Consider the following 27,051-nt stretch of genomic DNA (forward strand, 5'->3'; position numbering starts at 1 on the left):
AAATGTAAATCCCACTAGCACAGCTTGGTGAGTGAATTTTGAACCAAGCTCTTTACCTTATGATAGGTCTTGTCCATTTGAATAAGTTTACCGAAGACGGAAATCATCTATATAGTCCACATGCTAAGTAAGGGCATATAATTCAAATTGAATGTCACACTAGTGCTGTCTGGTGAGTGAATTATGAACTAAAATATTTACCTTACGATAACTCTTGTCCATCTGATCAACTTTATCGAAGACGCAAACCTTTTATCTAGTCCATATGTTAAGTTAGGGCCAGGGCGTCACAATATCAGCTTCAATCGACCAAATCGATGCGACGAAGAGACTGCTGGCTTTCTTTTTCTGTTAAAGTCGAACAGCTTCGCAGCATTCTAGAACCTCAGTCGGCGTGCACAAACAAATGTTCAATCGCTTGTCTCTCTTTCTCCCGTCGCTCCATTGGTCTTCCTTTCAAGCTTCGTCGAAATGGATGAGCGAAAGAGCGCTCGACTTTGATAGTTTTCTCTTTCATGAAACACATCAACAGAGGTTTCATGACGTATATGACGGAAAATGAAATAACACATTTAAAGCATTTCTCACTTCAAAACACTTGAAGATTACACGTCATATTTCTAATTTATCTTCCATCCATATATTTATCTAAAAAAAATGATCGAAAACGGGACATAACGCATTTTAAACAAATTGAAAGAGCGGCGATAGAGTGTTCGTGAAAGGGAATTGAAAGCCATAATGAAGTTCGTTTAACTAGAAAATCGACGTTATTTACATTGAAAGCGATGAGCAAAGCAACGACGAGAAGTTCCACAGCCAGCCTTTCCTTCCAAGCGTCCTTCTTTTTTATTTTCGTTTCTTGCTGATAGTCTAGCTAGGCGTTATAGAAATGAAGCGTCGAACACGTATGTATGAGAGAAACAAAACACGAGTTCATTTTAGAGCTTCGAAATTGTAGCAATCAATGAATAATTAATGTCACACTATCATAGCGCCGACTGGTGAGCTAATTCTGAGCTGATTTTTACCATAATATAGGTCTTGTCCATCTAAAAAATTTTGCCCAAGACGCGAGCCTTCTATCTAGTCAAGATATTAAGTTAGGGCAAACAAAATGAATGTCGTACCAGCACAGCTTGGTGAGTGAATTCTTAACTTTTTTTTTTTTAGTTCTTTATTAAGGAGATTTTTAGCCTATGGCTAGTTCATCTCGGGCTACAAAATGGTGAGTGACAATCTGGAAGGAGCGATATACCTAGCTCCGGTCCTCACAAGTTCCTACCTCACGCCTCCACGAGACTGCCAGCTGAAACATGGACACAGCTGGTTGGCGTAGCCTGGGCAATGTTGTCAATCCGACAATAGCTGAGTGAGGAGGTGCGACGCGAACACTGGCGCGGTAACCATAGCACGGTGATAGAGGAAATGCTTCGCCAACCCGAGCGTCTGTTCACCATGGAGGTGCGGCTCAAACAGCGTCTGACTGGCATCCAGCGGCTGAATAAGAAATGCTCTTCCCCGGAAGCTACACCTAAGATGGCAGCCCCATCACGGTGGATAGGAGACCTTAGGCCAACCACCTACTGTCTCTGAAACCTTTACAATGTTACAGAAACCAACAGAGAAATACATCGAACTGATATAACGGCAACGGCTTTTAGCGCTAAACAACGGACACGAATTGGATCATGGAATGTATTGACGTTAGCCCAGCAGGGTAAACTAGCACAACTCGCCAACGAGGCGCGACGCATGAAGCTAGAAATCCTGGGACTGAGGGAAGTTGGCCAAACTTTGGAGAACACAAACTGCCGTCGGGACAGGTACTACTATATTCTGGAATTTGAGGTGAAAACGCTCCCCGCCATCGTGGAGTTGGTCCACTACTTAGCGTCCAGGCAAGTGCTGCGCTCATCAAGTGGGAGCCTGTTAATGAGAGGATAATCGTTGCCAGATTTAGAACACGGGTTCGTAACCTTACCATAATCCAATGTTATGCGCCAACCGATGCTGCCGAGCTACAGGACAAGGAGAATTTTTACAGTCAACTGAATGCCGTCGTGGATAAGGTTCCAAAGGGTGACATCAAGATCTACACTGGCGACTTTAATGCGAAGATCGGCTCCGACAACACGGACTATGAGCGTGTCTCTCGGCGAAATGAGCGAGAACGGTGAGCTGTTTGCAGAATTTTGTGGCAATAACGACATGGTGATCGGGGGCTCACTCTTCCCTTATCGGCCAGTGCACAAAGTCACGTGGGTTTCTCGTGATGGACATACCGAAAATCAGATCGACCACATCTGCCACAGCCGAAAATGGAGACGGAGCCTTCTTGATGTCCGGAATAAACCCAGCGCTGACATCGCGTCTGACCATCACCTTCTAATCGGTGAAATCCGCCTACGCATGGCGCGGATCCAGCGACGGGGGGAGAGACTCGGGCGGCGGTTCAACACACGCCGACTTGAAGATCCAGCGGTAAAAAGGTCTTTTGTTGAAGAACTTGAGACTCGAGCTGCGGACGTTCCAGAAGGTGGCAGCGTAGAAGAACAATGGACGCCTTTATAGAAACAAGCGAGAACAACTTGGGTGAGCTGCGCACCCAGAGGAAAGAGTGGATCACAGATTAAACCTGGCAGAAGATTGAGGAGCGTAGAGAAGCAAAAGCCGCGATAGAGCGGGCGAGAACCAGAGGAGCCAAGAACGAAGCCCGCCAACGGTACTCGGCTCTAGAGAAGGAAGTCAAGCGGTCTTGCAGACGGGACAAGCGAGCGTGGGTGAACTCCCTGGCCGAAGAAGGGGAGAAAGCCGCAAACACTGGCGATATACGCCTCCTCTACGATATCTCACGACGCCTGAGTGGAGCAAGGATGAGCCCGAGGATGCCAGTGAAGGACACGACTGGACAATTGCTTACCGACCCCACTGACCAGCTGAAACGCTGGTTTGAGCACTTCGAACAACTTCTTCAAGATTGGACGGCCAACCAGCCATCAACATCTCGGCATGATCCGCCTAGGGTGCGGCGCATCACTCGCCTCAATTCCGAGGCCCCATCACTGCAGGAGATTGAAGCAGCTATCCGAAGCATGAAATCCAACAAGGCTCCAGGGGTCGATCGCATATCAGCAGAGATGCTCAAAGCTGACCCCATGCTATCCGCACAAATGTTGCATCAACTATTCTGTAATTTCTGGAACACCGCGACTTTTCCGGCCGACTGGATGCAGGGCATCTTAGTGAAGGTCCCAAAGAAGGGGGATCTGACTGTGTGCGACAATTGGCGAGGGATCATGTTACTGTGTATTGTTCTCAAAGTTCTGTGCAAAGTTATCCTGAATCGGATACAGGAGAAGATCGACGTGACTCTCCGACGGCAGCAGGCAGGATTCCGTGCCGGAAGATCTTGTGTGGACCATATTGTCACGCTCCGCATCATCCTGGAGCAGGTCAATGAATTCCAAGAGTCCCTTTATTTGGTATTCATTGACTACGAAAAAAGGGAGTCCCTTATAAAATCGTCAACCTCATCGAAGCGCAGTATGAGGCTTTCACGTGCAGAGTTCTGCATAACGCAGCCTTGTCCGACCCTATCCGGGTAGTGTGAGACAAGGATGTATACTATCACCGCTACTGTTTCTCATCGTCATCGACGAGATCATGGTAGGTGCAATTGACCGTGTACCGAACCGTGGGCTGCTTTGGCAGCCTATCATCATGGAGCATCTCAACGACTTCGATTTGGCTGATGATGTTGCTCTACTAGCACAACGGCGCTTTGATATGCAGAGTAAGCTCAATGACCTAGCCGCACGCTCCTCTGCGGCGGGTCTCACGATCAACGTCAACTAGACCAAATCGTTAGATATCAACACCGGCAACCCCTCCAACTTTACGGTAGCGGGGCAAGCAGTGGAGAAGGTCGAAAGTTTCCAATATCTTGGCAGCCAAATAGCGTCGGACGGCGGGACCAAGAGCAACATAGGTGCACGAATCAAGAAGGCTAGGGCTGCCTTTGCGAGTTTACGAAACGTATGGAGATCCAACCAGATAAGTCAACGCACCAAAATCCGAATTTTCAACTCGAACGTGAAATCTGTGTTGTTATACGCCAGCGAGACGTGGTGTGTATCAGCGGAGAACACTCAAAAGCTGCAGGTCTTCATCAACCGATGCCTGCGGTATATAATTCGTGCCTCACAACTGGATATCGAATGCCGAGCTCCATCGTCGATGTCATCAGAAGCCGATAGCAACAGAAATTCGAGAGCGAAAGTGGAGGTGAGTCGGCCACACACTTCGACGGGGCGGAAACGAAATCTGCAAGCAAGCGCTGGATTGGAATCCGGCAGGACATCGCAGCAGAGGCAGACCCAGGGGCTCATGGCGGCGGAGCCTCAATAAGGAAATTAAGCAAGTCGATAGGAATCTGACCTGGGCCCAGGTCAAGGCAAAAGCGAGCAGCCGCCCAGGATGGAAGTCTTTCACGTTGGCCCTTTGCACCGCTGGTGGTGCACAGGACCCTTAAGTAAAAGTAAGTAAGCTAGTTCATCTCCGGGCTAAATTCTGAACTAATATCTTTTACTTAAGACAGGTCTTGTCCATCTGAACAACTTTGTTGAAGACGGGAACCATCGATATGAGCAGGATCTGTAGATAGCGTTATATAATGTGTATATAAGATGGCGCAACTTGATCATGTTCGCTTTAGCGCCATCTAATGAGTCAATTTTGTCATGCACTATCCATTGTTTTGAAGTTCTTGTTTTTCTGAATATCTTTTCAGAAGGAAGCAACATCCAATTTGGTTGGGATCTCGTGATCTAAATATCTCTAACATCAAGATATGCCACTTCATGGGTATATTTTTACAGTGACCCCTCCCTATGAGAGATCCGCCTCCTACAATAAGCTTTGATAAATTAAACTGAAAGTATACTAAACTTAATTTACAAAACATTTGAGATTTCAAAAATCCGCAGAACCTTCGGTGAGATATGACAATTTGACTTTGGGGTCGAAAAGAAAAAATTAAGTTTATTTTTGGCACAGACGCAGGGAAATACCTTCTTTGTAAAAACGGCAGAAAAACACAATGATTGGTGTGACAACATGAGTTTTTACATTCAAGAAACTTCACTCAAGACGTCAACTCAATTGGATGCAGAGCGTTATTATTTTTTTCCTGATAGATTTCATTCCTTTTCTGTGCAATGTGTCGTTTTCAGAAAAGTTAGCATTTGTGATAAGCTTTCAGATAAATATGAGTTTAATTTATTTTTAAATCTACAGTTTTTTGTTATTAAAGTTCCTAAAATTTGTTTATGTTTAGGAACTGCTTTTCTATTTGTTGGTTTTGTTTTTTGTACTATTCCTCGTGGTTTCACAGCATTACATTTCAATTTTCGAATAACCCCGTGAATGTAGGAAAAATCCCGGGATTCGGGATTTCTTTTGTCCCGGGATCTTCCGAAAAGGAACCCCTACCAAAGACAAATATGGCTTTACCAGAAAGCTATGTATCTCACTTTTTGGGATTGCGAAGAACTATCCGGGTATCTAGTTGAAGCGAGTGAACTTGCCCTATGCTAACATTTCATGGATAAGAGGCGGCCTCTTCTACCCAAACTCATTGTGTTTCTAGATTTCGGAAGCACTACCTCTTGCAACTATGTTTACTAGTACGTGCAGACAAATGCAGGTGGTTTTAGGGATGCCAGGAGCCAGCCGTGACAGAGGCGTCAAAATTCTATGGAACTCGGGTTAACCGCTCTGTATATCTGTTAAGCTGAAATTGTTGCTCAAAAGCCGAATCAAGCTGAAACATGCAGCAAAAGCCGTACTTACCGTCGTAATCGTAATCATTCATATCTAACGGTATAATATTACTCGCGCTAATACTATTATTGCTACCGGTACTAGTAGTAGTAGTGGAATGCACATTCGGGCCATGCTGCTGTTGATGCTGATGCTGATGCTGATGCTGGTGCTGCTGGTGTTGATGCTGCATCTGCTGCTGGTGGTGGTGGTGCTGCTGATGTTGATGTTGCTGCTGCTGCTGATGCGGCCGTCCCCCGATTAGGGTGGGACTTGGTGTTGAAAACATTGGCGGCGGCGGGATGGGGCCAATCTCGGACACCGGGATCGGCGGTTCCGGCAGCTCCGACAGCATGATGTGATTCGGATGGTGATGGTGGTGCTGATGGCCGCCATGCTGCTGGTGGTGGGCCTGTTGGAGTGCCTGCTGGTGTTGCTGTGCGACGGCGGCTGCCGCAGCCGATAGTGCTGCCTGCGATGGCAGTTGGGATTGTTGGTGTTGCTGCTGCTGCTGCTGGTGGTGCTGAGCAGCGGCTGCCGCAGCTGCTGCCAGGGCAGACTGTTGCTGCTGCTGTTGTAGCGTCGGATGGTGCTGATTGGATTGACTGTCGGCTGGTGGTGGGGTTTTCCGTTGATTATCTTGAACTGGAATTGGAAAACGGGGAAGAACACTGATTAGTTGGCTGAGCTGATCGAGGATGATTTTCTAGGGAAGGTGAAATTGAAAGCATCACTACAAACAAGTCTGAAAGCAAAATTACAATGTACAAGAGAGCTGTGATCCAATCTATTCTATTTAATATGGTTATGATGGTAGAGTTAGATTACAGGGTATATTGTTAAGAGACAAATTTTGAAAGTTTGTCAGGGGAGGGGGACAAGCTTTCTTAAACGGATATTCTTTCTCGTATACTTACAACCATCGCTGTGGTAGCAGAGTACCCGGCGGGACAGCTTCGAAGGCCCAAGGGAATTGGGCCGTTCTGGTTTAGGATGTGTCAGCGGTGGGTGCATGCCACCTTCGATCGTCGCTGGACCGCCGCCACCGCTGGTGGCCGATGGATGCAGCGACTGTTCCACGCACGATCCATTCGCACTACTGTGGGCGTCAGTCTTTTCTTTCCTTGGCTCTGTTGTTTTTGTTGATGTTGTTGGTAGGCAAATTCGATTTGGTTCACGTTATTTGGTATAGTTTTTTTTTGGTGTAATGGCGGGCGGTGCCAAAAGTGGTAGTTGTGTTACGGGTTGTTGTGCGATTTGGAAGTGCGCAAGTTACAAGTAGATGGGAAAGAAAGAAGAAAAAAGGGAAAACCATGTAGCAAAGCGACTCAAACCGAACGCAATACACAGACTCTAAAAAAGGTAATCAGGACAGGCTCGTATTAGTTAGTGGTACAACTATTATATGTCTGGTATTGTTACAAGGCCTATGGTACGTTAGTAGCGAATGTTAGTTCTACTTGATCTAGGTTCGATTACTGGAGCTAGAATGTTAGAGCTGTGTGTCGTTGGAGGATTCCTCCTTAATGATGCAATTTTGTGTTTTAAACTACACGCTTGGGGTGTATCGAATAGCAGTGCCCACTGTTCTCTGACCAAAATGCTGCTACTCAACTACGGTGCAAAATTTTGAAAAGCTATACACTCCCATTCACTCACTCCTAGGTTGATCACGTCACACAAATCCATCTGTTATTCCTCGTAATCAAATTCAACATTCCGCTTCGAAACACAACAAACAAATCCAATCCAAGACAATATCCATCACGAATCTCACACCAATCCATCTCCCGTCCCACTCATCACGCTGATGACAACGACGACGACGATCAACAGAATGCAGCAACAGTTGACTGACATTTACATAAATACCATTTTGTAGGTCTCTCGGCATATTGAACTTGTAGATTTCAAATCGACCAAACAACACTTGTGCGTCGCCGTCTTGTGAATTCATTATGCATGAGAACAGCATTGAATTACGAACAGTTTGATTTGCAATAAACACCGACCCCAGCTAAATGATTCGATCGTAAAACGTAAGCTGCTGCTAAAACCACCAGGGGCCTCCAATTTTTGTTTTGGATTCAAAGTAGATGCAAGGAGACGCATGGTACTTTTTCCGCATGCGAAGTTTCAATTGATGCAGAACATTTCTTCGTAGTGATTATCATGTAGGCATCAAGATGTCGAAAAGTTTGATCATTATACAGCATGGCAGAAGGAAATCCTTTGCCTCAAATATGCTAAAAAATATGAAAGTTGAATTCAAAACGTCAGTGGGTGGGAGGGTAATTCGCAGCAATCACGTACTGTACGGTCAAACTCCATCTGCGTCTTACTTCTTTCCTCCTTCTCTCTCTCTCTCTTTCTTATCAAATTGTTAGTGTGGTTGAATGGCAATAACTTGGCACTTTTATTCAGAAGGCCGGAGGGGAGAGACAAATACGAAAAAGTATGATGCAAGTCGGAGGATTTGGCTGGTTTAGTGTGGGGGGGAGGGACTAAAAGTGAGTTAATATTTTCGAACTTTATTTATGAACCGCAACCTGCCACAACGCGTTCGCGCACGAACACCGGCAGTGTGGGGGAGGAGGGGAGGGAGTGTGTTTTGGAGTGTCAAGATTATTCGATGCGGCATGATTAGACATCTTGGATTCAAGTAAGGTAATTTTGATATCGATATTTGCTTTATTTGAGGTTAAGGCTAAAGGGGAATGGCAGATTGAAAATTTGTTTGGAACATTGAAAATTCAGTTTGTAGCAATTTCCAAATTTTCCCGGTTGTCAATGAAAATTCGTTAAAAACTTTTCAGGATTTTATTTGCCTGTTCTCAAGCATTTCCTTTAAAACAATATTTGAGATTCTCTCTGGGAGTCCCTTCAAAATTTCTATCGCATGCATATTTCGTGCCATCAGTGGTATTTTGTAGTTTAAATTCTTTAATCGCGTTTATCTCCTCTTAATAAGGATCATTTCGTGTTTTTAGAGGTGTTTTGGAGCTGAACATCTTTATTTATACCTTTTACATTGTTTTTCCTTTTAATTCTACTACTATTGCATAACTTTCACTTTCTCTAAATAATTCAATTTCACTAATTTACTTTCACTATCACTTTAAACTAAAACAGATATTATCTACACAGTTAGAAATTATTACAGAAATCTGTAAAATTTTACCGAAATCTCAACAGCTGAACGTTTGGTAAACTATTCTACAGTTTTCGTGTAATTATTTACAGATATCTGTGAAAAATTCACAGATATTTGTGAAAAATTACAGGAAATCCTCGAAACTGTTTACCGAACATACAGCTGTTGAGATTTCGGTAAAATTTTACAGATTTCTGTAAAAATTTCTAAGTGTGTATGACTAGACACTGGAGAAGTTTTCAAGTAGTAATCGAAATACGTATCTGTTATAGTTTAAAGTGATAGTGAAAGTGAAGTAGTGAAAGTGAAAGTGATACCATAATAGTAGAATTGAAAAGATAAAAACAACGTAAAAGGTATACAATTATTATATTATTAAGGGCCAGTTTAGGGCAGGAGACAACTCGGCGGGGCTCAGGCATTCCGTCGCGGAGATGCTAAACTCCGGGTACCCTAGGCATACGCACCGTTTTACGGACGGGTCCAAATCGCACAACAGAGTTGGGATAGGCATCGCGGGAAAGATCTCGCCAACGAGCTGCTCTGTTTTTTCTGCAGAGGCAGCGGCGATTTTCGAAGCAGCAATCACACCATCCGACCGACCAGTCCTAATCCTTACTGATTCACACAGCGTAATTTCTGCTCTCCGGTCCAACATGCCCACTCATCCGTGGATTCAGGGGATCATCAGACATGCCCCCCTCCAACACATTATTCGCTTGGGTTCCGGGGCATTGTTACATCACTGGCAACTCCGACACTGACATACTGGCCGGGGCGGGACCATCTGGGTTGAAACTTCCATGCAGGCTAGGTGGCAAGAAGAATGGTTAGCAAACCATGGACCGCTTCTAAGGAAAATCAAGGAGAGCACGCGTTCACGGAAGGACCTTGGCAAGCTGAAGGAGCAACGAGTCATCTCCAGGCTTCGCACAGGTCACACCCGGCTCTCACACGATTTCGGCGGAGGAGTTTTCCACAAGACCTGCGTCGTTTGTAATATTCCAGCCACCGTCGAGCATATCCTCTGCGTGGGGGAATATCGGCGACATACTGGGGGTTATTCCGAGAGTCGAAGTGACTTTTGTCACTAGTGAAGTGAGAAAAGTCACGTCGTGGTGACGTGACTCTCTGTGCAAATCAAATGGAGAGTCACGTCATCACAACGTGACTTTTCTCACTTCACTATAGTGTTATGTGATGAACTAGCCTACGGCTAAAAATCACAAAAATAAAGAAAAAAAAAAAAAAAAAAAAAAAAAAACTTCACTAGTGATAACAGTCACTTCGACTCTCGGAATAACCCCCACTGGGCGACGAACCTTCGATCCTGGCTACACTGATCTCCTTCCTGAAGGACGCTGGTTTGTTTTTCAATGTTTGATTCCTTCTTTTCGGCCGTCGGGGCTTCTCTACCGGACGGGGGCACCGCCTTTAACGGTGGAGCTTTGCCTTGTTCGAATTAGTCAATAAGTTAACTCAATGTCAATGGTCTAATTTGTTATTCTGCGTCTCAAATTTTAAATATCGTCCAAACAAAACTCAGTAAATTCCAACTGTGTTTTTCCCAAGACGGGCCTTATACCTCTGATATTTTTCCTGCAAAGTGAAGAACTAGCCAATGGCTAAAATTCACTAAAAAAAAAGGAAAAGATTTTCATGGTCCTAAAGGCCCACCCACAATGCATTCGTCATTTATACAGCAATGGCAGCTAAATCTATTATTTCGCAGCGTTGCACTAATGGATGCAATTCGTGTGAGCCTTAAGGAATAACTATGACGTAACAATACAAAATGTGATGACTTAGAATCGTAACCATTGCTACCAGCATCGAACTACAGAACACGTTGCCACGGAATAAAATTCATTGTTTCCGTTTTCAGAGTGTGTGCTTAGCATAAAATGAGTTTCCATGAAACAATGGAACCGTACTTTTCACTCCGCGCTAAATTTGATTAATGCAAGGTACCACGTTTTGCTACATCCATTCTGCTGCAGTCAATGGCTTCTAGCGCTGAGAACATCCACGGACTATCTGTTTCCCGGAGGGATAGATACAACACTCCTCCCACTTATCCATACCCATAGTCTGGCCGGATTTCCTTTGCCATCATTATCGGAACCGGGAGGGATGGGGCACGTAAAAAAAAGGAGAATCTTTTTCTCCAACTTCAAATCGAAATAGTGTTGTACCACCAAAGGAAACTTCCCAAGCAACACACATCCATTATAGTCAGTTGCTGTAACTTGATTGTGACTGAAATAAGTTACATACAAGTAACCACAACTGTTCAGTAACAAGTGTGCTGCTAGGGTTGTGTCTTTAACTGCATTCATTCGTTTTGCCATTCCACCCGCGTCCCAACGCATCTCGCTCAAAGAAGTTCAACATAATCGAACTTTTGTGCTGTCATGTTCTTCTTTGCTTTTCGTCCCTCTTGTTTATTTTGTTTGGGGTTTTCACACGACCGATGCCAATTTGGATTGGCGCGACGGAGAGTGGAAAACTGCGCGAGGAAAACCATTGTTTTCCACTTTCTGTCGTCGTTCGGTCGGTCCATCGTTAGGAACGACGACGTTCATCAGTCGGTTCGGTGTGCGTTATTGCCCTGATGTTACATTCGGCTAGGTTGGAAATGTGTCGATGACTTTTGCGAGTTGGAGATTTTTTTTTCGATGTATCCCACTAGCAGTGTTTGGGGTTGGGGGCGGAGGGGAAGATTTGAGATCTGTGTACAAAATAGATCATGCTGGCGCGTGTCAATGTCTGCGAATCAAACTTGTAGAAAGTATCAATTTTCCGTATCATCTACTAACGAAAAAAAAAAGAGAGAAATACGCCCGAAAAAAAAAATCAACGGTGATCAGTCAAATGGAAGATTCAATTTCAGTCGAGGGTGAATGGACGTCGCGCCGCTTTATCGTCCACCAGCAGGCACCTTTTCCCCAATAGGAAACATTGGCGTTTTGTATTAAGGTGCTGCTCTTTCCGTCATGCCGGGGTGGAATTGAATTCAAATTAGCGGAAAGTTGTTACGAACTTCCGGCGCGTCCGGTCCGGCCCCGTTGTGATTGTGTTCCGATTTTGCGTTCTAATTGATTTCACAGCACCCTCTATCCCGACTGTTGCTCGTTCTAGTCGAAGTTAAAGTGGAAGATTGATCGACAATAAGGTGTTTCGCATTAGAGGACCCCTCGAAAATTCTGGGGCTACGAAAATTATGTGCAGAAGGTCCTCTGTTCATGAGATGTACTATTTGTTCTTGTTTTATCAAAATTTACGTACCAAATTTGTACAAACTATTTCGGTTTAGAATGTTTAGTATTTATTTCCGGTTGGTAACTTACTGCATTCTGTATAAACACTCGTCCAATATACGTTTGAATTATGTTTATAGCATCATTTAACTCTCGGCCGTAAAGCATTCTTCGCAGTCAATGAACGGCCAAAAACAGCACGATCGACGGTCACGGAGAACAAACTATTTTAAAATTGTATTACGTCTAAAAGTTTCATTTTGCTTGTGGTGGTGGCGACAGCTGTTCCGTGAAAAAAACGTTGAATGAATTTCGTCTCCATCCGAATATGAATGAAGTTCGACCCGCATGTGTGTAGCGCTCCCATTTCTTGGAAGTAACGAGCAATTTCTCGGTACAAAAAGAGATGGACACAAAAAAAAACGTCTCAAACAAACCATGCGTCTCCCCCAGAACACCGCACAGTGGGGTGACCCCACATAAAAACCGGTCGAAATGAAGTAGTGAAATTGTCAGTAATTTGATGCTCCGGAATCATCATTTTGCGTTCAAAATAAGGTGTTTGAACGAATGTTTTGAATGAATGTCTGGAAAAAACGTCTGCAACACGATTGTTTCGTGCTGTTTTGGCCGGATTTGGCATCCTACCATTATGAAAACAACTAACACGTGAGAGCTCCGCCCAATCAAAAAATATTGGCCCATCGTCAAGTGGAACCAAAAACTTTTGGAAACGAGAAGCAGTTTAAGACAAACTGGCGTTCTGCGGCGAACAAAGTTGACGAGATGGCTGTACAGAATCTGATGGCAGGTGTTAAACGTAATCTCCGGCAACTCGGATTCGGTCAACCGGAAGCTTAGCTGAACATTTTTCTGTGTTTTATACTTATTGAACTTAAAAAAAAAAATGATTTTGTTTATTAAAAAATGTAATCAATTTACACGTATTCATGTTTGATCATGATATTTACAAATTTCTAAAAATTATTTTCATCTTAAAATATTGATTTAGCAATAAAATAACTTAGATAAAAAAGCTTATAATGGATTTAAAGATCCTGAAATATTGCATTCGAGGCTAAAACCTATCAGTGAATGTGAAAAAATATTAAAAAAGTAATAATTCATAACAAATAATTTCAATTCCGACCGACCTCGTCCCACTGTGCGCCGAGAGCTGCTATTTAGAGGCGCGTAGATTCCTGTATTTCTCCGGTGCTGATTCAGTGAACCGGCAAATAAGAATCGAATGCAATAGAAACCGGCGGCGGCTCGATCGGAAGTTAAGTACCCGTGTCAAATACGATTGTCAATCAAGGGTGACGGCAGACAAAGCGGCTCCAACGAATTCATTTTGGTCGAAGTGACATTCATCTTGAACACTTCCCAAGAAGGCAGAACTTAATTACGCATCGCATAAAAAGCTTTACAATCGCCATCTTAAAGCACATACACATCTGGACACACCACCTCGGAAATTTGATTACTTCCGGTTGCCATTGACATTCGTCACTGAGCAGTTCCTTTGGCTTAGCGAAATAATAAGTAATTTTTAGTCTCGGAATTCCATGAAATTTCGCAGGGGGAATTCACCAAGTTTTTGCTGGAATTCGGCCATTGTGACCAGTGCTGATAAATATCATGTCCGTCATGTGAGAATTACAAAACAGGTCCTACCACTATCATGAGACGAAACTGTATGTCATGAGCATTCCTGTTATTTTTCAATGACGAAGCTCTCATGAGATTAATCCTCATATTTTTTGGAAGCCAAATTACTAGTAAATTTAGATAAATTGCCACAATAGTATGTCATCGTGAGAGTGACAATGCTTTAAAAAATTCTGCAGCACTAGTAACATATATATTAATAAATGAGCTCATTATTACTTTTTTAACAACACTGTCACGTTCTGTCATGACCAAAAAATCGATGAGAATTTAGCGAAAATCTTTGTCACTGTATTTTCGTCTTATGATAGTAACAGAAGGCTCTCCTCTATAAATATTGCGTGAAATTTTTCATTGACAATGATATTTTCCAGCACTGATTTTGTCTCGAGTCTATTTTTTTCAAAATGGCGTATATTTTTCAATAAATCATTGCACAAAAATTGCTCATCTTTTTTAAATGACGCCTGAGACAAAGTTGTAGGAAACTGGATTGCCTTTTCAGAAAAAAAGACACTGAAAAAAAACTAAAATTTACGTAAAAAAATGAATAAAACACTGTAAAAATATCAATAAAAAAGAAAGGAGATTTTTTAACTTATGTTTGGTAAGCTTTCAATGTAACAAATGCAAACTTTTCTGAAATGGACACAATGGACACTTCAAAATTGACCAAATTTTTAGCACTTTAACTTTTAGTAAACTTTTTGAACATTGTTTTTCACGTAATATTTACGTTAATTGTATGAGAAACGATTTTCTGAATAAAAAAATGTTTTCTACATAAAAACTATAAGAATTATTTGAGGAAAACCGATCAAAATCTGTACCAATAGTTGATGTTGAGAAAAATTAGCATTTTTGATAAGCTTTCAAATGAGTATAAGTTTAAAAATCTTAAAAATGTACTTTTCTTGAAAAATATCCAATACCCCATTTTGAAAAATTAGGCTTGAGTCTAAATGGCCGAATTCTAGCACAAACTAATATATTATTATACTACCTATTGCATAGAAGTTCCTGGTAGCAAATGACATAGTTTTCAGCTACGTACGTCTATATATAAGACTCAACACTCAAACACAGACTCAACAATAGAAAACAATTAGCTGTGGATTTGTGAAAGTGGCATGCTTCCAGGGCCCAACAAAGTCACTTTCAATCGAAAATCGCCAAGCGACGACGAAGCTGTCAACCATCACTTTCAATTGAAAGTCATTCTGTCTTCTTCTTCGAGCAGATAACCTTCAACATCAACAGATCCACTTTCGATCAGTTTTCATGCTGATTGTTTTTGTTTGACTCGTGTTCATTTCGTCTTTCATTGTCAAATGAACTTAGTTTCGCATTGAAGCGAAGCAGGTCGATCCAAATTCGTGCAGTTTTTCTGATTTTCGTTGATTGTTCATTCGGTTCATTTAGGCGCATGCGCATAGATCTGTGCATGTGGATTTCAAATTTATCAGTGTCTAGTGGCTAGTTTACCCATCAATATAGGTATTTTTTAATCAGGGTGACGTCTAAGGATTGAAAATCGATATGCAACGCCATTTTAAAATCCAAGGTGGCGGCTTCCGATTTCAGAAAAAGTGGTGAATACTGTAATATACTCAACAATAGTATATTTTTGGAATCGGGATGACGCTTAGAGGCCGAAAATCGATGACCGACGCCAAGATGGCATCTTCCGATTTCAGAAAAAGTTGTGGATACTGCCAAATACCGATCAATAGGGTATTTTTTTAAATCGGGGTGACGTCTAGAGGTCGGAAATCGATATCCAACAACATTTTGAAATCCAAGATGGCGGCCTCCGATTTCAGAAAAAGTGGGAAATACTGTTGCCGACCATCAATATGGGCATTTTTGGAATCGGAGTGACGTCTAGAGATCGGAAATCAACGCCAACGCCTTTTTGAAATCCAAGATGGCGGCTACCGGTTTAATAAAAGTGGGAAATACTGTTAAATACCTATCAATACAGATTTTTGGAATCGGGGTGAGGTCTAGAGAATTAAATAGATATTCGACGCCATTTCAAAATCCAAGATGGTGGCTTCCGATAAAAAAAAATCGGGAAATACTGTAAAAGCCCATCAATATGGGTATTTTTTAAATCGGGGTGACGTCTAGAGAATTAACGACGCCATTTTGAAATCCAATATGGTGGCTTCTGGTTTAAGAAAAACGGGAAATTGTATCAAATACCCAAACATCGTTTTTTTAGAATCAGGGTATCTAAAGCCGGAAATCGATATTCGATGTCATTTTGAAATCCAAGACGGCGGCTTCCCATTCCAGGAAAACGATTTCAAAATGGTACCGAATATCGATTTTCGACATCCCCGTTCCGAAAATACCCATATCTTAGGGTATTTGACACGTTTTCTGAAAACTGATGGCCGCCATCTTGGTTTCCAAAAGTGCGTTGAATATCTATGTTAGATATCTACGCGTCGTCCACGTTCCGAAAATACCCATATCTTAGGGTATTTGACACTTTTTTAGAGCCCGATGACCACCATCCTGGATTCCAAAATGGTGTCGGACATCGATTTTTGGCACCTTCATGTTGTCCCCGTTCCGAAAATACCCATGTTGTAGGTTATTTGAGGTTCTAAGGCATAACATCTCTGATCACGCCTTCCTTCTGAAGGGAAGTAAAGCCGTTGGTTCCCGGTTCATGAGTTGATGGGTCGACAGGTACACGGAGAAAAAAAATACTATCCAACATTTGAATTCTTTTTACTTAATATTGAGTTCAGCCTCTCACTTGCACTCTTTATTGTTGTCAAAAAAGGAACGAGAGATTCGACCCAACGATATAGTTCAGCCCAATAAGTTACTTTTGAGTAAATTGAATATTCTCAAATTTACGTGAATTAAACTTAATTTTGAGTAGAATATACTTAACAGTAGGTATTTTTTTTTGCTGGTGTTAAATGGAAACTATTATATGCGATTTACTCAAATGTGGGTTATTGGGCTGAACCCCGGAATTGAGGGAAAAGTACTTAATTTTGGGTAGTTTTTCATCTCCGTATAGGGTCCAGGTGTAGGAGCTGTAAAGCTATTGCTCAAAATGAAGCGATTCTGCTGAGAGTTCATTTACATTTCTTTAGTTTGAAAATGCAGAACCCTGCGGTACTTAAGTTCAGTGACTCAGAAGAAAAGTAATAGTGAAAATGAATACTTTTTATCATAAACGTGTTTAAACAAAAGTTGCTCAAAAATTGCCGAAATCTCACGGAAAATAATATTCAGAAATTAGATGAACTGGGTTTTGCTGATGAAAATCAACTTAACAGTAATTTAAAAACATGTGATTATTGTCATATACAGCTTTCTAAACGTACTAAACTATCGAGTAGTGATGAGTTATCGAGCTGCGATGAACAAGGTATCAACATGAATGTTCCAAGTCAGAAATATCATGCAATTAATTAAAATAATTAAAAGCATATCTTGGCACTTAATGCAGAAGCTAAGATAGATAATAAAATTGACGATTTTAAAGAAATGATTGAACAGCTAACCGAAAACTTTTCGAAAGAAGAGACAACGAAGAATGAGAAGCTTCAACAGCCAACAGGACGAATTTTTAAAAAAATATACCTTTTGAACCACTGAATCGATTTCAAATTATGTTTTGAGTGTTCAAGCCTATAACATCAGAAGCAAAGAATAGGTATAAATTATACTTGATAACTTCTAAAAAATATAACTCAAGAACAAAAAAAAACATATCGCTGATTTTTTAATACGTTGTGTAAAAAAGCCTAATTTTCGAGGAAAAGATTGAAAAAAAAAATGGCACCCTCTGTCTACAAACCATGAAAAACATAAAAAAAAACAAATACAATCAACAAAAATTTCAACACAAAATCAATTTTTTTTTATGTATCATTATATTTTTTATAAAAAAGTATTTTTAAATTCCTTTCATTTAATATTTTTATCTTTGAAATAGGTCCAGTGGTTCAAAAAATATAAATTGAAAAAAAAGTCATTTTTGAAAAAAAAAATCGATTATATGAACCATTCTAATATGGAAATGGTCACCCTAATGAGAAAATAAATAAAAAATACGGGTCGTATTTTTGCGATAAGGAACCAAACAACAAATTTTTACTAAATCTTGAGAACCACTACATCGTTTTGATATGGAATGGCTGTATAAATATAAATTGTAGACATACTTTTAGAGATATTTGAGTTTTTAACACTTTATTGGAATTTTTACTCAAAATTACTAAAAAATTACTATGTATATTTCCCCAAAAAGACTTTATTTTTCTCTAAAAATTTGTCTCAGAACTCATTTCTAATCAAAAGTGACGTTTTCGTGCTACAATATATTGAAAATGGCATGGACGCCATTATGAAAAAACAATACAACATTCAAAATGGCCGAATTTTTCTAAAAATTTGAATGAATGCCCATAACACAAAATTATGCAAAATTTTATGCAAATCGGAAAAGGTCGAGTTTTTCCCATCCGTCATGTGGCGTGCTCTTCATTGTCCTAAGTCAACAATTAAGCGAAGTTTCATGGAATTCTGAGGGAAAAATACAATGAATACATCAGTGGGCGTGGAACTTCTATCAGGTCCATTAATTGATTCCGCTTTGTGGTTCACGGTGACATTGAACTAGAATTGACAGGGGACAAACAATCGCTACCTCTAGAACACAGTCGGTGCGGAGCGAATGGATGATCGTTAATTTCGATAAATTGAATCCGATAAAGACCGTTTGCCGTAACTCAGGATGACATTTCCGAAGAAGTAAAATTGGATCACCCACAAAGTGATACCTTTATCGTGTCGCGTTTGAACTGCTTGCAGAAAATAATACGGCACACGATTGTTCGACAGAAGGAGGGTAAACAATATTGACGAATCGCTTTTCTGGTCTGAATGTACATCGATGACATTTTCAGTGCCTTTTCGCGTGGAGTGTAGATGTACAAATGGAAAGTAGAACAATCGAAACCGGAGAGCGATTGCTGTAACAGAAATGTAACGAAGGTACGGCAAAGCACGCGAGGCTGCCAATCCGGCACTAAAAATAACTTTTTCACGCAAAAATCACTACCCTTTTTGATGTTGTTTCAAAAGCTGCATACAAGTCGAGCTTTGGGTGTATCCAACCTGTCCTATATGCATATCGAATGGGATGTCCTCGATAAATCAAATTTTTCTGAGGCGTAAGTAATGCGATCGTACACATCAACGATGACGGCAGATGTGCTCAAGGTAAAAGAGTTTCGAATTTCATCAGGGCGCCTTGGGTGCGGGTGGCTTCCAATATAGGCATAGGAATTTACGTGCAGGCGTTTACGTTTTCTTCGATCAACGAAGGATTAAACGGTGCGCAATTCAGGACACGATGCAATCGATTAAACTAGGTTAAATTGTGAAACAATATTGAGTACATTTAATGAAAATGAAGGTTGATTCGTTACTCAAAACTCTGCTGGAAACAGTGCCACAGTGCCACCTTAATGTAAATACTTGGAAAAATGTTCGTGTAAAACAGCAAAATGCAACAAAACGTTGAGGTACTTTATTAGAAAATTCATTAGGCATCCCCTTGGATCCCCCTATGAGTTGTATATGAAGTAGTAGGGTATAAGTTGCTGGACAAAATAACATTGAGTTTATCATTATTCTCTAATGCTCAAAGCAATTCCAAAGGTAATAGGGTAGCGAACTACTTCGGCCGAATAGCCCATTTTGGGCCTATCGAGCAGAAAACTTCAAATAAATCCATGATTTCAGAGTTAACAAGTCAATTATCCGTTTGGTACGATACTTTAGTTAATAAGCTACCGAACGAAGACAATGAGAACGCGTGGGGTGAAGGTTTGCACCGAATCAATTTTTATCTTCATCCGATAGGCCGAAGTGAATTCATTGGCGTTTCAATGCGTTAGGCCGAGTTTAGAATCCGTAGGCCGAGTTTGGCGTCAAGAAGCAGTGTTAGACTTTTGACAATATCTCAACGATTGGTATCTCTTTTTCAAATCTTACGGTACGTACGGAAAGGTACATAAATTTGGAAGCCATCAGTAATAATAACATTCCATTTGGTGGTAAACTGCGCTAGATTAAGAAAGACCAAGTGCAGGTTTTGCTTAATAGGCAGGAAATTGGGTGGTTAACCCTATTCTGTTTGATAATTGTTCTGCAGGTTATTACTCTATTCAATATCCAAACTGCCCAACATGCTTTTTTCAGCAATCAATCCCTCAACTATTGATTTGGTCTTAACTGATTTATGTCAACTTTGTAGTCAATTGGTTCCTCATGCTGACTTCGCTTCTGATAACTTTCCAGTAACTTTTGAAGTATCCCCAGAAATAATTTCTAATCCCAACAGCTCTTCTTTCAATTAATATATAGCTGATTGGTAGCAATATCGAACATTTATGGAACATAACTTCGATCCAAATATTCCTTTGCAAGCCATAGATGATGTTAATTATGCTTTTGAATCTCTGACTGAATAGTTGAAGCAAGAGCTGCAACACACACAACAGGCAATATCATAGAACACAAAGTTATCTGGCGAGATTAAAAAAAAACACAAATTAAAAAGCGATTCTCTGCCCTGAGGAAAAAACTGTTGAAAATAATGTTTCGAAATTAGACCCGAGTTCCAAACCCTAAGCAATTCGAGAGTTTCCATAATTTAAGTTTGGGTCTTACTTATTGAGAATCAGGTTGCTCGGGATTATCATAATACTTTCTCACAAAATATTTTTGTTGATTTCTGAGGCACTTATTTGGACGAAGTAAGATCTATTACTAAAAAGCTTCAAAATATGAAAGCTCAAGGCGATGATGGAATTTTCTATATCCTCATCAAAATACTCCCAGAGAGTACCTTGTCTTTCTTGGTAACATTATTTGTATTTATTTATGTTCCCATTTGGCATACTTTCCTGATAAATGAAAAAATGCAAAACTACTCATCAACTCTTAAGAGTTATGAAGAGCTTTGAGTGTGTTGGTTTATTTCCTTTAAATTCCGTTATAATTGCTTATCTTTTGACATATACGCGTATTTCGTCTACTACTTGCAGACTTCATCAGTGCCAAGTACTCAACACCACTTGGCACTGATGAAGTCTGCAAGTAGTAGACGAAATACGCGTATCTGTCAAAAGATAAGCAATTATAACGGAATTTAAAGGAAATAAACCAACACACTCAAAGCTCTTCATAAAAGGGATTCCGTTAAGAGGTTCGACAAATTTTAAAGGATTTCTTAAGAGTTACCAATTTAATTCGTTCAAATAAATCTGCTCTACTGGAGCTGCTCTTCTAGACATAGAAAAGTATTCGACAGTATTTGCCATGAAGGTTTGATTACTGCATTGAAAAAGTTTAATTTTCCACTCTATATTATGGAAATAGTTCAAATTTATTTAACTGACAGAACTCTGCAGGTAAATTATCAAAATTCAAAATCTGATCGACGACCTACAAGAGCAACGTTTTTACTTTGGACCTCCCTGATTTGAATCAGGGTTGCCATAAATCTTTGTTCGCCGATGACACAAGCATTTCCAGTAAAGGAAAAAGTCTTCGTGTTATTTGCAGCAGACTGCAAAAAAGTTAAGATATTTTATCTTCTTATTTACAAAAATGAAAGATTTTTCCTAACGTTTCCAAAACTCAACTTATAATATTTCCACATAATTCCAGAGCTTCCTTTTTGAATCTTAGTAGTAGTCATGTAGTCACTATGAATGGAGTTTAAATTTCTAGGTCGAACCAAGTGAAATATATTGGATGTACTAGACCCAAAATTAAGGGCATTCAAGTCATATGTAACAAATATATCAAATGTTTGTATCCTCTCATAAACAGGACATCCAAACTTTGCCTGAAGAATAAACTTCTAATATTTAAACAAGTTGTTAGACCGGCCATGCTTTACACGCTGTGCCAATATGATCTAGTTGTTGCACTACCAGGAAAAAAGCAATTCAATGGATTCAGAACAAAGTTCTGAAGATGATTTTGAAGTTGTCTCCCTGGTAAAGTACTACCGAGGTACATAGAATTTCGAATGTGGAGGCTTCAGAATAAATGAACAATTGCATCGATTAGTTCCCTTTATACTTAGATAAGATTTAGTTTTAGTTTTTAGTTTTAAGATGTCAATTGTTATACTGACATGCAGGTATAGAAAACCTGTTTAAAGTACTGAATTTCCAAGGCAGGACCAATGTAAATACACTCAGCTATATATCATAACAATTAAGGCATGTTTTTGAAAATTAAGAAAAAGAGGAATGAACGCCTGATAAGAGTGGCGGTCCAACGGGCACAATCAAATTTTGGATCAAATACATAGAGGTCGATTTAAATTTAGCATATTCTTGAGATCGCTGGCGTGGAATGACCCTCATACATTTCTCGATGAACATTTCAAAAATGCCTATCTGCTTTGTTCGATTCTCTTAATCGACTTTTTTCTTTTGATAACCACGGTTATTCAAACAGATTTCACTATATTTTTGCAACATAGTTTGATAAAGGAGATTCTCATCTTGCATCCACAGAACACCAAATTCAACAGGGAATCTATTTGCAGTTGAGTTAGATAGATAGAGAAAGTCGATGAAAATAATCAACCAAAGCAGATAGGGCCATTTGAATTAATTATTTTTTGTTCCTTTATTTATTTGAAAAGCCTCAATCGAATTCACTTTACAGAGCCGAGGATTCTTGTTCAATATACAAAACATCTTAAAACAATCGTCAAAAGGTACAACACAATAAACACTTTATCTTCCGCTATCCAGTAAGCCTCCTCCATGAGAACATGAGCCGCATCCAGTAGTTTCTTTGTATGGCAGTATCGCCGGCGATTGCAGCAATAGACGCAAAACGTGGCCATCACTCACACACTCATCACGAAACGGTTGCTTTCCAAAGTCGACGAAGCATCGACCAAAAGAACTGCTGATTAAGAACAATAAAGAGTACGATACACTGGTTGCTGCCCAGAAAACATACGATCGCGTGATACACATCGAGAATGATCTGCTTCTGTCGACAACCGAGTGAACACTGACCTTTTGAATTGTTTGAAGCTGCGTGGTAAATTAAAAGTAGGTTGGAAAAATAAATTTAAACGAAAAAGGATTATCGCATCATCTTCAGGATTATTGCAGTCATCCCAGTATTATGCGTCACCAACAATTATGGGCCACTTCCATTTGAATAACATGCAGAACTGACTGACCAATAATAGTGACTAGCTGGCCCATAAGACTGGGGTATCAGTCCGCATCGTGCTCTCTTGCCGTGCGGATCATTTGCTTTTTGCTTAACGTGAATTGTGATAATGAGAGAGAGAAGGATTAGTATTTTCCATTTAATTCCACTACTTTATTTGCTTATCCTTGACAGATACGCGTATTTCGTCTACAATGTGCAGACTTCTTCAGTGTCTTGTACTAATACTCGACCATTAGTACAAGACACTGAAGAAGTCTGCACATTGTAGACGAAATACGCGTATCTGTCAAGGATAAGCAAATAAAGTAGTGGAATTAAATGGAAAATACTAATCCTTCTCTCTCTCATTATACAGGTATTCCACTAAGACGCCCACATTCATCAGGATTCGTGAATTGTGAGTGATAGTCGCATTATTACTATGCATTTCACTAAAATAATGTATAATTTCCCTAATGAAGTTCGTTACCTTCTTTAGTTTAGTTTACCATATCTTGTTAGGCATAAGGACACCCTTACCGAAAAACTGGAGTCTTCGCTGAAGTAATGCACTACATTGACACAGTAGGTGTTTCGAAGTTTCAACTTCAAAATTACAGAAGCGACAGTGGCAGTGTTCGGTGAATAGACTGCACAGAAACAAATTATGAATTGTACTGGTGATGCAAACATCCATGCATGCAAACATTCACGTAAACCAGCAACTTGCAAGAAATGTTGATTACAAAGATGGACGGTTGCATCCAATTTATGCAATATCTCATGAAATGTCTCATCAATTTGAGTGATCTATAATGTAAACTTCTACTATATATGACGCTCCACTTATGTGCATCATAGTAACATAAATTTACACTACTTTTTCGAACTGTGCAGTCAGCGCACTCAGATCAACTTTTTTTTTAAAGCTGAGTAGGTTACGAGTGAATCTATTACAAGGTGTAATGATTCTTTTTGATTGTCGTAATGCTGAAAGAGTTCTCAAATTGGCATCAATCATCGATGATTCCCAGATTCTAAGGTCGGATTTTAAGAAGGATTTAGATACACAGTTCGAAAAAAGTAGTGTAAATTTCTGTCACTATGATGCACATAAATGGAGCGTCACATGCCGTACAAATTCACATTACAGATCGTGTAAATGTATGAGTCATTTGATGAAATATTCTAAATATTGTATGCAATCATCCATATTTGTAAGCAATATTTCTTGCAAGTTGCTAGTTTACGTTAAAAGGAAGTTTACATGCTTCAATTTTAGCATGCATGGATATTTACATCACCATTAAAATTCATAATTTGTTGGTGTGTACCCTACAAAATGGCTCAGGCCCGATGAAATCAGTTGCAGAGCCAATTCTTGCTAAATAATCGACTTTTTCACTACCCTCTATCCCACAGTGACCAGGTACCCAGTATAGGTTAACACTATTAGTTGTAGCCAACTGTTTCAAAGAGAGGATGCACTCCCAAACTAGCTTCGACTGGCATGTTTATGCTTTTAAAGCAATCAGTGCTAGTAATCGAAGAAAATACAGATATTGGCGTGCCTGTATTTTCTAGTAAAACAAATATTTGTACACGTTAAAATAGCATGTATTTCTGCCTGGAAAGCTGTAGGCCATTGGAATTGAGATGCTGATTCCAGTGCCTGTGATCCCAGCTCCGGTATATTTCCCTATTTTGGAGCCATCGGTGTAAAAAACGAGTGATCCTGGACGAATGTTAGGACCGGCTTCTTCCTGTATGCTGCGATTAATCACTTCAAAGGGAACATTAAAGTTAGTCTTGGTCTCCATCCAGTTTTCATACATGGTTACTACAGTGCTTCGTTGAAAATCTCTGAAGATTCGTAGGTGTCCATTGAGATCTCCATCTTGAACACGTTTTGCATATTTCAGTCTTAAAACACCTTTTTCTGCTTCAAGTTGCACGAATTGATGTAGCGGCAGAAGATGTAAAAAGAGCATCTAAGGCCTTAGAGGGTGCACTGGTCATTGCTCCAGATATTGACGAACACGGCAGTCGTTGTAATTTTCCAAGCTTTTTTTGGGCCACCACACTATCGAAGCATATGTGATTCTGGGTCTTACGATCGCCGAGTAAATCCAGTAAATCATCCTCGCTTTTAGTCCTCACTTTTTAGTAAATGTATTGCTGCAAGTCCAAACATCATTATTTGCTTTTGAGATCGCGCACTCTAGATGGTCGTTCCAATTTAGCCTCCTCCCAACTGAAGATTTGCAATAGTATACTTTCTTTTTCTTGTAGATGGTATAACAACTGTTTTAGAAGGATTGACCCTGAGCCCCTCCAAATTACACCATTTGAGTGTGTAGTTTAGAACTGCTTGCATTCTAAAAGATATAGTGCTATCGCATTTTCCCCTCACTAAATTTATTATGTCATCTGGGAATCCAATAACTTCATAGCCATATCAAATCATAGGGAGACTCGCAATAAAAAATAGACTAGGGTCCCAAAGGGTAGTTAAGACGGCTCTGTCTGGAAATGTTCATAGAGTGTGTCTAGAATTCCCCTGAACTGCAATGCAATGCAAATTTTCCTAAAAGTCCTCAAATACGCTAGAATTAGTTTCGAAGACATCAGAGCTAACAAGTGAGGACTAGCCCTGAAAGGCTTCTGAATTTATTTTTGAATACATCTGGATTTATGTTCACAACATCCTGTCAGTTTTTTTTTTAATATTACCGATCTGACTACGTTTTACTATAATAACGGAGGAGCAAATCGAAATGACGTCTGAGGCAAAGGTATGGGAAACTTGGGTCTCATTGCGCAAGTCAAAACGAAGCATTTTTTGTATGAAAAAGTTTGTCGTTTCCACTTGCGAAATGAGACCTCTGGATTACCTTTTCAGGTAAAAAACACATTGAAAAAAAAATCACATTTTTGCGAGAAAAAATGAAAAAAAAAATAAACAGTTAAAAACATTAATAACAAAAAAGTACATTTTAAAGATTTTTGTTTTATCAAAAATGTTAACTTTTCAGAAATTGGCACAATCTTCTTCTTCTTCAAATCATAAGCTTATTGCCTATTGCATATTATCATATCGCGTGCTCTCATCTTAGTGTTCTAGATGCACTTCCACAGTTATTAATTGAGAGATTTCGATGCCTGTACCATTTTTGCATTAGTATATACAATCATACTATATTTCCCAGGGAAGTCAAGATTTTTTCCAACCCGAAAATTTCATATACAGGACTGGACAATGAACCCAGCCACCTCCAGTATGGTCTTGCTTTGTAGCTGCGCCTTTACCGATTGAACTAAGGAAGGCCAATGGGACACAATGGGCACTTCAAAATTGTCCAAAATCGTAGAACATCAAATTCTACTAAACATTTTGAACTTTTTTTCCTCACATAATTTTCAATGTTTTTCATGCCACAATTTTTGTACTCCAGAAAATCGTTGTCTATGCACAAATTAAATAAATATCGCAAAAAAAAAATCAGTTCAAAAGTTTTAATAAAAGTTGATGTTCTATTATTTTGGTCAATTCAAAAGTATCACAATAGCCTGCACAAAATATCATGACATCTGAGAACTCTCAATTCCCTCCGAGAATTATTAAAAATGCGTTCAAATTTGCGTATCCAAAATGGCTAACTTGTGTCACCATACTATTCACAATTCAATTGCCAATCGTCCTGGCCCCTCCAAAAACAATCAAAAGCCACCGGGTTTACACAAAATCCCACTTTAAATCCTCGTTGTCTTCCTCCACAATCGACAAACTCAAACGTAGTACACCGTTCTATCAATTAATCCATCAAACTCAATGCTGACTGAATGTCGGGGACGACTTCTTCCTGCGCTAACCCAATCAGCCCCATTTCGGTGTGGGCGACG

General features: G+C 40.1%; 1 protein-coding gene across 7 annotated transcripts in view; it reads right to left on the bottom strand.

Annotated features, from left to right (window-relative positions):
• LOC135698113 (phosphatase and actin regulator 4B-like) overlaps positions 1-27,051 on the bottom strand; it is a 540,677-nt gene that overhangs the window by 57,959 nt on the left and 455,667 nt on the right. For 6 of the 7 annotated variants that reach the window (XM_065217985.1, XM_065217984.1, XM_065217982.1 and 3 more), the window contains 2 exons: positions 6,741-6,953; positions 5,854-6,468 (listed from right to left, as the gene is read on the bottom strand). In XM_065217985.1, the coding sequence (XP_065074057.1) occupies positions 5,854-6,468; positions 6,741-6,953 (828 nt within the window). The remainder of the gene's footprint in view (positions 1-5,853; positions 6,469-6,740; positions 6,954-27,051) is intronic. The other variant, XM_065217986.1, reaches the window with a different exon arrangement.

The sequence above is a fragment of the Ochlerotatus camptorhynchus genome, unplaced genomic scaffold (genome assembly GCF_037179485.1).
Source record: "Ochlerotatus camptorhynchus isolate MF236.1 unplaced genomic scaffold, CSIRO-AGI_Acam_v1.1 ptg000082l, whole genome shotgun sequence".
Taxonomy (NCBI): domain Eukaryota; kingdom Metazoa; phylum Arthropoda; class Insecta; order Diptera; family Culicidae; genus Ochlerotatus; species Ochlerotatus camptorhynchus.